Source organism: Gymnoscopelus microlampas, assembly GCF_963454915.1.
Source record: "Gymnoscopelus microlampas genome assembly, chromosome: 21".
NCBI lineage: Eukaryota > Metazoa > Chordata > Actinopteri > Myctophiformes > Myctophidae > Gymnoscopelus > Gymnoscopelus microlampas.
Window position 1 is genome coordinate 38,590,368 of NC_139958.1, and position 13,686 is coordinate 38,604,053.

At 40.7% G+C, this 13,686-nt stretch overlaps 2 protein-coding genes across 4 annotated transcripts in view; one reads left to right on the plus strand and one right to left on the minus strand.

Moving 5' to 3' along the window:
- Nucleotides 1-1,653: 1,653 nt before the first annotated feature.
- Nucleotides 1,654-7,815, minus strand: LOC311038242 (kelch-like protein 23). The gene is made up of 11 exons (XM_084047638.1): nt 7,703-7,815; nt 7,325-7,459; nt 7,042-7,233; nt 5,799-5,939; nt 5,107-5,275; nt 4,704-4,820; nt 3,900-4,034; nt 3,366-3,566; nt 3,068-3,223; nt 2,786-2,954; nt 1,654-2,709 (listed from the first exon to the last, which is right to left on the minus strand). The coding sequence occupies exons 2-11, from the start codon at nt 7,454-7,456 to the stop codon at nt 2,568-2,570; spliced, it is 1,554 nt and encodes a 517-aa protein (XP_083903764.1). The 5' UTR covers nt 7,457-7,459; nt 7,703-7,815; the 3' UTR covers nt 1,654-2,567.
- A 4,923-nt stretch (nt 7,816-12,738) lies between these two features.
- LOC311038291 (long-chain fatty acid transport protein 6) overlaps nt 12,739-13,686 on the plus strand; it is a 43,775-nt gene continuing 42,827 nt past the window's right edge. For all 3 annotated transcript variants that reach the window (XR_014600044.1, XR_014600045.1, XM_084047715.1), the window contains exon 1: nt 12,739-13,032. Coding sequence is in view for 1 of the 3 variants with exons in the window: in XM_084047715.1 (XP_083903841.1) it covers nt 12,844-13,032 (189 nt within the window). In the remaining 2 variants the exon portion in view is untranslated. The remainder of the gene's footprint in view (nt 13,033-13,686) is intronic.

The window sequence follows — 13,686 nt, forward strand, 5'->3', positions numbered from 1 at the left end:
AAAAAATCACAACATGGATGTTCACATCTAAGCAGCAATGACAACCTCTAACCACAAGTTCAAAATGTTCAACGCCAAAACCTCCTATCTATACCTAAAAATGACCTCCTATCTACATAGATGCACATAGGAGGTTTTTACCTACTGTAGAAACAGTTAGGCTTACAAATTAATAAATAATGTTTTTTTTATGCTCATTTTGAGATCAAGACATTCTACAGTACTGTAACAAGTATTACCAATCACATTTTTGATCAACTCACACTCTTGGTGTGATAAAAGTTTCACCACCTGACACTAATCATTAGCAATCAACAAGGCAATGCAATTAACTTGACAGTTACTAACAAATTCTTAAATAGTAAGGGTGGAAGACACTTTTTTATTTTGAAAATAATTGATTAGTACAAACTGAAAGACATTTAGATGGTCTACATAACACAGAATTCTAAAGTTTCAGCTCTGTCTGCTGCTCAACTAGTTCTGGTGCAGATAAGAGGTTTTGCGCTTCAACATTTTAGCACTAATTGGCACTGAACAAGATAGGAGTTTTTAGTCAAATGACTTTTCTGACAAAATGAGGGGCGGGACTATCTTGCAGACAGACTGAGCATGTGCAGCATAGCCTAATAGTCCTCATCCACAGTGAAATCTGAAAATCATGAAATTTGCACTTAGGAGGTTTTGCGTTTTGGCCATCGATATTTAGCTACTGTTACCTACTGTGTGGGAGTGTCTGTCAGTCAGTCAGAAGATACTTCACTGACCAATACATTATTTTGACCAGTCCAGTTTCTTTCAAATAATGCACTAGACTCGATGTTAAATACATTTTAGACTCATCTCTTCCACTCCAAACTTCATGATTTCTCTCTTTAATGTTTGTAGCTCTCAGAGTATTTATGACAGTGACAGATGACATGCTCCGCTGATTCCTCTATTTCAGGAGTTCTCAACCTGTGGGTCGGAACCCGTCCCCACATATGATTTTGAGTGTCACATAATTTTGGGTGGACACTGAAGTGACAATTTACGGAATTTTAATGTTTTAATACCTAAAAGAAAAAAGACCATTACTGCATCAAAAGTAATCAACAAATTATACTATAAAATTGGTCAAACATTTGCCAAATTGTCAAATAATATAAGAGGCATTCTTTTTTTTTTTAAATAGCCGATCTACAAGCTCACAACGCCTGGCAATGTGAGGCATTGTGAGGTTGTAGATCGGCTATTTTCACAATATTTATCTGTGGAACAAAGTCAAACAAAATGTAACCCCTCAACTCCTACAATTTCAAGTGCTTGTCAGGGTGGGGTGTCCCCAGTTCAAATATGATTATTTTGGGGGGTTGCGGCCTGAAAAGGTTGAGAACCACTGCACTATAGTATTTGACAATCATGAGGAATCTTGGTTTATTAAGTGCAGTGTTTGAACAGGCCATTAGCTACTACAGTATTAGTTGTTAATAAATACAATGATTTAATGCTGATGTAAAAAAATGTTTTCCTAACTGAGTCAGCAGTATTGATCTTTGGGAGGAACTGGGAGTTTAAAATGGGATGTAAATTCATGGTCATTGAATAGAAACTCCTGTTTGCAAAAAAACTGAATATTTATTCAAGTATAAAACAAAATAAAGATAATTGGTACAATGCGATGTATCAATGTGCAATTTGTTATTCAACCTGATTGGATAGTCCTTGGATATGCAAACCGTGCACTAAAGTAGACCCACACCAAGTAAATTGTACATTTCTAATATATGACAGAAATTAGTTGAAGACCTCATAGAACATAATAGGCCCATTATATTTATATTCACACTAAACAAAATACTGTGAACTAAGTACTGACACAAGATACATCCTTACAGGTAGAGCTAGCGCCATCTATTGGTCAAGTCAGGCAATAGCAAGTACTTAATCTTCATGGCAGCTCAAAGTAGCCTACCTCAGTGGTTCTCAAACATTTTCATGTCAAATTGAAATGTATTATTATATGAACCCCCAGTTGACAATATGTAGTGCCAGGAACCAGCTTAAGAGAACATTGTTGCTGTTAGATTAGATTTAGTACAGAATTCTACAACTGTCTTTACTGTAGATGGATAGAATACAACTTAAGATCTGAATAGTCATTCTTATACATTCTCTCATTGGCTGACCTTCTAGCCAGTGAAATAATAGTGAAACTAAACTATTCATTTTGCCGGGGACGGCGGGGTCCCTGGATCCCACTTTGTGAACCACTGACGTATAACATGAACAATTACCTTTTTTTGGGCAACGACGAGAGACATGTTCTGTTACATTACATAACGTTACCAGTCCAATTAAAGAACTGTGAAATAGTTTTAGGGAAGGAGACAAAACAAAACCATAAGTTTCTCAGCAACAACAGTGCTTGGTTTCCACTCCATTTTTGTTCGTCACAACATGTGCCTGTAAATAAATATTATTCAACGTGAATAATAGACCGACACCTCTCCCTGTGCCACCATCATCCTTCAGTAGTTCTGAACCATTGTCTTTAATGTCTGTTAGTAACCTAGAGGATCTTTCTGTCATCTTCCTCTCAGTTCACAGAGTGCATCCTTCCATAGCCAGAGAGAGACACAGCCGGAATCCGTGCGAAAGGTGGGCGTCTCCCCCACCACTTCCCACAAGTCTGTGTCTTCACAGTACCGTTCGATGGTGTGTTGACTCCTACATGAAGAGAGACAAATAGTCAAGAGAGTAATGTCTGGTGTGAACAGGATTTCATGAAGCAGCAGCCTCTTACCTGTCCTCGTCACTCTGCCCTCCTAGTACGTAGATCATTCCATCCACCACAGCTACGCCAGGAGAGGAGCGTGGCATCTTCATGGGGGCACACATGGTCCACTGGTTGGTCTCTGGGTCGTAGCACTCCACCCTGTCGATGGGTTCTACTGCATCATCATCCATACCACCTATTCATAAGAAGGAATTAACAGGATAGTGACTGTTAGAGGACTCCATTATGTGCCTAAACTACAATCAAGTTGAAGTGCCATTATGAAACTAAGAAGAGCCATTAAAATACCCATGACGTAGATTTTTCCTTTGAGAGTGCAGGCTACAAAACCACCACGTGCAATATTCTGCATAGAAGCGACTTCTGTCCATGCATTCGTGTTAGGGTTGAAATTGAACACCTGGGGTGCAAATACAACACCATCCTCCCGAATAACATCAACACCTAGGACCCAGGAGGACACATGGCAAAACATTATAATCAACAGGAGAAGGACAAACATAAAGGATTTGGACATTTGCACACAAAAAATACCCTCATGAAACCTTGCAGATTGAATCTGCAGGTGTATAAATCTGTTCCATACCAATAAAATAGAGCAGTCCATCTAGTGCGACCACAACAGGGCCGTTACCCCAGTAATAGGAAATCATGGAGTCAGGAGTCGCTAGAAGCTGCCAGGTGTTGGTGTTGGGGGTGTAGCGCTGCACACGAGTGTGGGGCCTCTCGACATTCACTATTCTGTGGTCACCCACTGCATACACATGTCCATCCAACATCACCAGGCCTATGGACCATGTGGGGTTGTGCAAGGGGAAAAACAAAAAGACTGGGTCAAATCAGAAGGTTTCCGGTTCAATTCCCGGCTCCCACGGGGTTAGTGTCCTTGAGCAAGACACTGAACCCATAACTGTTCCAGGTGAGCAGGTTTGATACCTTGCATGGTTGCCTCCGCCATCGATGTGTGTATGTGTGTGAATGGGTAACTGTAATGGACCCTGTAAAGTACTGTGGAGACAGCCTCTTGAACTGCAGCCTGTGTCGTCAGTCAACTATTTTCTTCTCTGTATTGTGAGTAGTCAGAGATAAAGGAAAATATATATACAGTAGACGTTCTTACTGAATGGGTTTTCGTGTGCATAAATCATAGGAGCCATCTTCAACCAGGAGTCATCATGGGAAGGATCATAGCGCCACATCTCCCTACTGGTTGATCCATCAGAGAATTCTCTTCCAGCCAAATACAGAGTAGAGTCTATGGTGGGAGAAGAGCAGAATTAAAACAGTGAGTTATTCCTTGATTTTTAAAGCAATAAAGATGGTTACAGCTCAAGACACATCGTTTTTTTGGATTAGGCGCCGTGGGTGCGCTACGCTGCCAGAATAACAAAATGACCTGCGCTGCTGTCAGCTTGGAGCTGGTCTTAACTAAAAGAGCAACGTCTGTGGGGAAAATAGCTTTGCGCCATGATTTGCGCCAGACCACGCCTTATTTTAAGATCAACACACCTCAATGCACAAAGTTGCTGCTATATCATTTGCTATCTAGACAAACCAGGCGTAATTTCTGTGCGTTATGGGAAGATATTGTAGCGCAATGGCCACGGAAGACAGGGCCTTCAGAGTTACAGACCAGTAAGGGTCCCATTTGGTTCCCAATTATAAATCATGTAGCTAGGCGTCCTCTGGAACCCACTCAAGGACTGCTAAGTGCTAATATTGAAAGGTTTGATTTAATGCTCTTGTTCCTTCAGATTTTTGTCATGATCAGAACACTTCACACTGGCAGCATTATCAAATTCTACTGTACTGTACATCGTGATAAATGATATCAATATTATATGAAAAGAAATATGTCATAATCTTTGTTGCCATATCACCCATCCCTATCTTCAGTCCAGTTGACTGCGATGGTACTACTCACCTGACACAACCACACAGTGCTTGCTTACAGCGAAGGGCAGACATGCCAGAGTCTTCCATTGATTGGTCCAGCGATTAAACCTTTCAACGCTGGCTCCTCCTCCCAACATCAGTATCACTTCACCGAGTTAGATATACCGTTTAATAGAGGGTAAGAACATAAACAGCACATTTTAATATAGAGGGTTACACCATACCAGGCGGGTGGATGGTGCCTGGTGCTTAGTAAAGTAAGGGCTAAAGGAGGCTAAACTCTTGATAAATCCGCAGACGCCACACCGAAGAAAAAAAGACAGAATAATTTGTATTGCCAGGTATGTTTGCACATTTAAGGAAATAGAAAACCCTCGATTACTTTTTTCCAGCATTAGTTGCAGCATGCATGCATGTGTGAGGCAGGATACCTGTGGCCCTGCGTGGTTCAGCTCTATGGCTGTAAGGTAGGAGATGCTGGTTCTTGGCCTCAGAGATGAGCCTCTGACAGCCCTGGGATTCTTTCACCACATCCAGAGACTCAATCACATCATGGAGGTAGGAGGGGCTGATAAAAGGCAGACGGATATGCTCTAGTACCTTCAAGAACAAATAGAACACTAGTTATTTACTAGTCCAACTGGATATGGGCTGAACAACATTAAACATTGCTTTCAAATCTCTACATCTGACTCAAGACAAGGTGAGGAATCAAACATGTATATACAGTATGCCACCATTTAATACTATACTTTTTGTATCCTATATGTTTAGGAAGTATAATCATGACCATTATTTATATTTTCATTATCTAATTCACAACTGCCTGATGCAAGATGCTCCTGAGCTGTACCAATAATTGTGGTGTGTAACAACAGTGGTGTTTAATCCTCCATAATTAAGCTGGGTGCACACTAGAGAATGTTCAAATCTAAACTGAATTAAAATATGAAGGAGACCACAGACATGATGACAGATTTGGCCTTTTAGACATGGTTAAAATATGTATCTCCAATTCTCCTTAGCAGTACTTCAATCACATAGCATGGTAGAATCCAGACACATTTCTATGACTTCTCTACGGTCTATAGAAAATCATGTGAAAGAGTGGGAAGTGACTGACCTTTTCAAAGCTCTGCCTAGTAGGACACTTGTTTAACCACAACATGGCAGCCTCAAACACCATCTCCTCCTTGGATACATTAAGATCATCATTAGAAAGAATCTCTGTCATTTTGTCCAGAGAGAGAGAGAGAAACTCTTCCTAGGGGCGGAAGAAATACAGTAGACTAGTTGATACAGTATGAACCTTTTCTCCTCTCAAGTGCTCACTGAGTCAAAAATGTAGTTTTGGTTAAAAAAAAAAGACAAGTGACAGTAGCTTGTTAATATTCATCCAATGACTGATTGGATTTTCTGTCAGTTGTGTTGGTGACAGGTTGAGTATTTGTAATAAAACACTTTTAATATTGTATCAGCTTGGGTGGGCCTGTCTTAGCCTGGTAAACCCCTCCCTCCGGAAATCTCATTTCCATTTGATCTCAGTAGTGAGTCTGGCATGGGGGCCTGTTAGGCTTTTTGGCTGTGGGCGGGAGTAATACCGTTGACTGACAACCCTTTCAGCCAATCAGCAGTTTGTTTCACCACCACCCCTTCAGCCAGTCAGCAGTTTGTTCCACCACCACCACAGAGCAACGTGACGCAAGGGGACTTTTGATTCGGATACATGAGTGTCACTGCCCGCCCCTGCCGGTTCTATACATTTGTATTTTTAAATAGGCTGTGTCATGATTAATTGACCACATATATGAAGTTAAACAACTAAATGCTATCCGAAAAATATCTTAAAAGTAAATTCCGTTCCACAAAAAAGAAGTTTGAGTGTTTTGAAGTTTTAAAACAGCGGACAAAGTTTTAATGGCCGCCGTTCCATTTCGCTCGGCTGCACTTGGCTCCACTCGGGTTCCACCTGATTGGCCAACATGCGCTGTCAATCATAGAACAATGAGAGAGGACGCTGATTGGAGAGTTCATGTTATGAACTCCGCAGAAACGCCCAGACAGAACCTCAGGCTAGACTCCTTCCTGAGATCAAATGGAAATGAGATTTCCAGAGGGAGGGGTTTACCAGGGTAGACCTGTCTCATACTGCGAGCTTCCCCAAATGTATTCACCCGTTTCCTAGGCTGTGTATTTTCCACTTCCTGTCAATTTCATTGGATATCATTGGTCATCTGACCAGTTTCATTGGATTTCATTGGATCAAATCGACAGGAAGTAGAAAACACAGCCTAGGAAACAGGTGAATAGGAGAAAAAGCCAACAGCAGACAAACAACATGGGAAATGCATCCCTCAATATCTGACCTGCTGATAGACGACACTGAAGTGTTCCAGAATGTAATGCCTGCTGTTTTTCTCCAACTTCTTACAGGAGTGGATCTCAGCAAAGCAGTGAATTCCTACACAGTTCTTTTCATCCATGTGACGCTCGATGTAATGACAGCAGGCCTCCTGAACAGCCATGACATTTAGCAGGTTTGATGCTGCTAGCAGGGCCTAGAACAAATAAACAAAATAGATGTTTTAAAACACAGATGCAGGTCAAAAACTGAGAGAATGAATAAGGTTTATGATGATAATACATCACCTGCACATTTTCTGTGGAGATGAGCACCTTTGAAGTGTAGGCATAGTTCACCATCATGCCAATCACCTTAGGTTCTACTCCATTGATGGCTACTCTTATCTGTTGGGACTCCATCCACTCTGTTGTAAACATTGCCTGTGCAGGTTGAAAAGGCGAATGGCTGGTTTTGGGAGCTTATAGTTCATTCATGTCTTATTTATATTGTGTCAACACTAACAGTGAATAGATTGGATTATGTTCGGTTCATATGAAAGCCAAAGAGGAATGCCATTTCCTTAAGAACAAGCGTCAATAAATGTTGACATGTAAAGTTGAGGATGTGTTTACCTCAAAGTAAGGGCTAAAAGAGGCTAGTACATTATGAGGATGTGTGTTTACCTCAAAGTAAGGGCTAAAGGAGGCTAGGACATTACGATGACAGGAGAACTCCTGTCCCTCACAGCAGAGAATCACATCACAAAACTCATTTTTGAGTCGTAGATCGTTGAGGCCCTCTAAGATCTTGTTGGGATGTGTGTTCTCCACAAACACAAAGTTATCACTCTCCAGTGAGGACAGTGAGGTAACATCCATAGGGCAGGAGGGTAAACTGGCATCGACTGGAACCATTTCAGCCATGTCTCCCTTTGCTAGAGAAGCCTATAGGACAGTAGGAGGAGAAGGAATAAAGGGTAAGATAGTAACGATTACAATACCTTTAATTAACACAATATTCATGGAGACAAAAGACAGTGTGAGAACATCACATGAATGCAATCACATTATGAGATAGTATTAGCAGGTCAAATAACTATGGAAATCTCCTGAACAACAAGCTGGAAACTGTATAAAATGTATTGCCATTCTTTCTTTTTTTTTCATGTGTGTTAAATTTTGCTGATATAGTATGTGGTTTTGTGTATATTTGTAAGACTTCTTCAACCAGCTAAATGTCATTCTGTCTCTCAGTATACTGGTCCCTCGTCCATGGGGTCACCAGACATGTCAACCCAAGACAGCTCGACCCGGACCGGTCGACCCGCTTTCGACCCGCTTGGACCCGACAACTCGACCCAAATTCGACCTGGACCGCGAGAGAGAGGGAGAGAGAGAGAGAGAGAGAGAGAGAGAGAGAGAGAGAGAGAGAGAGAGAGAGAGAGAGAGAGAGAGAGAGAGAGAGAGAGAGAGAGAGAGAGAGAGAGAGAGATAATAATAATAATATGTACATTGATTTACCAAAGAATTATTATTTGTCTGTCAGGGTGAAACAAGCCCAAAGGCTTTCAAGCAAGCACAGCCATTGAGATAGACACCTCCTTACCTCAAGCCCTATTGTCTTCTTGATGTGATAAGGCTTTCAAGCACAGCCATTAGACACCTCCTTACCTCAGCTCTAAATCCTTACAGTGTGTCTATTATCAATTGGTTCAGCCTGGCGATCCTCAATCTGTGTTGTCTGACAATTATTCTTGCACTCACTTTATTCTCCCCTTTTCAGGTAAAGTGCAAAGTTGCCATGTTATAATAAGTTTCTATGAATGCTTTAGCTTCAAGACTGTATTGGTGTGGGACTGTGTTGGTGTTTTTGTTGCACTCGTTACAAAGCTAATGGAGGCTAATGGAAGCTAAAGGGAGCCACCCAGAGGACGTTTACAGAACATCATAAAGTGACGTTCAGTCTACACATTAGCAGCAGCTCAGTCAGTGTTGTCGTATATGAGATGCAAATATTATAATTGGGATTTCATTTATATTGCATATTTCATCTTACTTACATTTTGTTTACAAGGTGAATATGTATGCTACACAGCATATGACCGTGTCCTTGTTTAAGGAAGGATCTAAAGGATCTAAAGGATCTGGTATTTCTATTATTGGCATATCTTTTTAATGTTAATAATGAGAGCTATACATTTAAGGAAGGATAGGCTATCATAAATGTTTAGCTTCAGCCTATTTCCTTTTCATCACCTCAAACACTGATGGATGTAAGACTTGTATACATGCTTAATGTCCCTTTAAAGTTAAAACTGTATATAGAATGCAGATATATGCAGAGAAACACAGAGACACTGGCCATCAACAACATCAATCACATTCCTAAGGCTAGCACCCATCATCAGCACCATCATCCATCCCCATAGCTTGATGGATGTAAGACTTGTATACATGCTTAATGTCCCTTTAAAGTTAAAACTGTATATAGAATGCAGCTATATGCAGAGAAACACAGAGACACAGGCCATCAACAACATCAATCACATTCCTAAGGCTAGCAGCCATCATCATCAAATTGTTTTACACTGCCCTGTTTTGTCAAATAAAATAACAGTTACTTTAATTCATTTCACTTCTTGTGTTGTGTTTAATGATGGCAACTAGTGTAGATCTGCTACTTTCAAATGATTTTAGAGGAGAGGAGGACAAAACAGACACAATAAGGCATATATTATTATTTCATTTAGAAAAGAAGGTTTACAAAAACACTTCTTAAAAAAAAGTATGCAACTGGGGGAGCATGCTTACAATATTTACTCTTAAATATACTATAAATATACTCAGGACCTCCCTCACCGTCACCTTGTACCTTGTACTCTACTACCCTCTAGGGGTTACACAGAGCTACTACTTCAGACAACCAGACCCGGTCGATTTGGGTCCAGCTGTCTCAAATTCACGGCTGGTCGAGCTGTCTTGGGTTGGGTTGACATGTCTGGTGACCGTCCATGGCGATCCACCTCAATATGATCCTTGTCCTTCTAATCTGCACCAATATTTACCAAACTGCCCTAGCCTTGATACAAGACTGTAATATATAATATGACCGTCTTGGAGTTCTTTCAAAATAGTCTTTGCACTTTTCGCATTTAGGGTCCGTACATCTACATAAACATTCAGATTTCAAATATAAAGTGCTTACCCCATGGCCACGGATGTTACAATCATGTACGGGCCCTCAGAAGTACCCGTATAATCCTAATTGTTCAATAAAAAGCATTTTAATCCGATTGATGGCCATTTCTTCCACGTTTTCCAACTGCGCGACCCTATCGGTTGGGAGGTGGATTGCACTCTGATACATTATAACCCTATGAGAAAAATGGCAAACGATCAGATTAGAATGCTTTTTATTGAACAATACGGGATATATGGGTACTTCCGAGGAAACGTACATAATTGTAACATGTGTGGCCATGGGGTAAGCACTTTACATTTGGAATATGACGTTTATGTAGATGTACGGACCAAAAAGGGCGAAAGTGCAAAGACTATTTTGAAGGAACTCCAGGACTGACAGTCTAAAGCTGTTCTACAGTGAAAAGCCTCATAATAAAATAATGTTTATGAAGGTCTCATACATAACCGTAGAGTCTCTATGACTTTATGAAAACAACAGCAGAGTGAAAGTAAAAGGAGTTCAAAGCGTTGACAACAATCCTCATCTGTTCTGCTCCTAAAGTGTTTGTTTACCTTGTAGAAACAACGGAGATTCTTGTAGGATAAACGAGCCTCTTTATTTCTCACATTAAGTCACCAACAGCTTTGATCTTTTAATCAAGGATGTTTTAAAATAAGCTTTTTTTTTAGCGCCGATAATATAAAAGCTCAATATCAACCAGATATCAACACACACCCTTCTTCTACTGTCCGCCACTATAGGTGCATTACCGCCACCTACTGTGTGGGAGTCTGTCTTCTTCTTTTTATTGTACGGCGGTTGGCATCCATCTTTTTGGTGCATTAGCGCCACCTTCTGATCCAGAGTACGGACCAAACAAACATCTTTACTATCTAATTAGGAGTGTCTGTCAGTCAGTCAGAAGATACTTCACTGACCAATACATTATTATTTTAGACCAGTCCAGTTTCTTTCAAATACAATTTTTTTTTTAACTTGTAGATCTGCTATTTTCACTAGTTTGGGTCCGGAGCAAACGACTTTTGAGTCTTGAGCTAAAAAGTTTGGGAACCACTAGACTGTCTAACTCGATGTTAAATACATGTTAGACTCATCTCTTCCACTCCACACATGATTTATTTTTTTAATGTTTGTAGTTCTCACAGTATTGGCAGTGACAGATGACATGCTACACTGATTCCTCTATTAATGCATGTCTGCCTGCCTGCCTGCGTGTGTGTGTGCGTGCGTGCGTGCGTTTGGTGTGGCGTCACGTGACTTGACAGACTGGGGGGGTTTGGTTGGTTGCCAACTCGCCTCAACATGGGCTGATTTAATAGCAGACCTACAAGCTGTGAGCTTGTTGGTCTGCTAGCTTTGGCGTGCGACACCGTCGTGCGACGAAGCACAACACCTGCTCAGGGCTTCAAGTTGCACAACAACCGAAAGAAGCGTCCACGCGTCCCTGCCAGTGTTGCCATGTCCGCTTATTATAAGCGACTTTGGGCTTCTTTTTCTGTAAAGTTGCTTATTTGGGCTTGTTTAAAAAAAACAACAACATTATTTTAACCAGTTAACCAGTTTTCATGTCATGGACCCCCAAATTAATATGTATTTGTCCCTAACCCCCCATCTGAACAGGTTTTGTGCCAGGGAGACCCATACCAGAGTTGTGTTGTTAAAATGTTTCAAAAATATTCCAAATATTCCACATTTTATTTCAAGATAATAAAATAGATCGGCTATTTTCAATGTATACAGTTTAGTTTATAGGTTGAAAGTGCTCATAATGGCTGTGGGTGCCAAGTTCATTGATCCTCAAAGTGGGGTCCTTGCGGGGGTTCCAGGGGGTCCCCAGCAAAATGTGCTGATACAGCATCACAATCATTTTAACCACTTTATCCATTTATTTATTAAAATATAGCAGATCTATACATCTGCTATTTTTGAACATTTTTGAAAAATCTTGACAGTGTTTAACATTTTTTGATAATTGTGATTTTTTTAAAAACACAAATCTTCACTTCTGTGGTTCCCTGTCACAAAACATTTTCAGATGGGGGTCCGCGGCCAAATATATATCAATTTGGGGGTGCTTGGCACAAAAAAGTTTGGTAACTAATTGCCCTAGTGCCTAGTTGCTTCTTTTCAAGTACGTGCTTGTTTTCCGAGGGTTGCTTATTTCTCTCGCAAAACCTGGCAACGCTGGTCCCTGCGCATGCGCACCCACCAGCCCCCTGCAAGTTAGTAGGAACCAAGCCCCCCTGAACCGCGGTAGAACAGCGAAGCTGCGTTTGCCTGTGGTGGTCAAATCTGGTATTGCAAGGACTTTGCCTTGAAAAATGCTACTGCGCATGCTCCCGTCGTCTGAAACGCCGGTGCGCCTGCTCTATTGGCTCCAACATTGGAGCTAACCCAGAAAGCAGAGCTACTTCCGGGTGCTTTACGCGCTCGTGAGCAACTTTCATTGAAATTAATAGGTGGGGGCGGGACCGTCCGCGCTCTAGATATATATCATAACTCTAGGGTAGGAAGCGTCCCCCCAGCTCAGGGGCTCAGCCATGGAAATAAGTTTTTAAAACGTTTCCTTCTTGAAGAAGCAGAACTTTAAATGTGATTAAAAAAAGCCGTGTGTGTAAACATGTTAACATGGCTGGCGCTGACAACAGTCTTAGCGGGCCTGCTGTCCGCGCTGCTGTACCAGAGGAACGCGTACCCGTGGTTCTGGGAGGACCTGAGCTACTACGTTCGGGTTCGGACGGTCGGACGGGCTGTCCGAACCCGCATGCAGAGAGGGGTGATCACCTACCTGGACTGTTTCATACACCAGGTCAGTGTGGCAGTGGTGGGAAAAGTACTCAACTTCTTTAAAGTAAACTTTAAGGTGTACCTAAAGTTTGTATTTATTTATTATTATTTATTGTTATTATTATTAATAATATTTATGTATTTATTATTTTATTATCTATTTTCAGTACACCTTTAAAAGTACCAATACTGCAATATAAAAAATACTCTGTTACAAGTAAAAGTCCAGAATTAAAAATGTACTTGAGTAAAAGTACAAAAGTATTGGCATCAAAATGTACTTAAAGTAAGGTATAAAATAGGGCTAAAGTGGCTAAGCTAAAGTTAATGTGTGTTTCATTATATCATAATTTATATCTGAAAAGTAACTAGTAACTAAAGTTTTCAAGTAAATGTAGTGGAGTAAAAGTACACTATTTGCCTCTGAGATGTAGTGGAGTAGAAGTAAAAGTATTGGAAATTGGAAATACTCAAGTAAAGTACAAATACCTCAAAATTGTACTTAAGTACAGTACTTAAGTAAATGTACTTAGTTACTTTCCACCACTGGTCAGTGGTGGGAACAAGCACTCACAGTTTTTTTTTTTTTACTTGAGTAAAAGTATCAATACTGCAATCAGTGGCAGTGCTATGTAGAAACACAAGTAACAGTGTGGAAATCTGAATTCACTGAAAG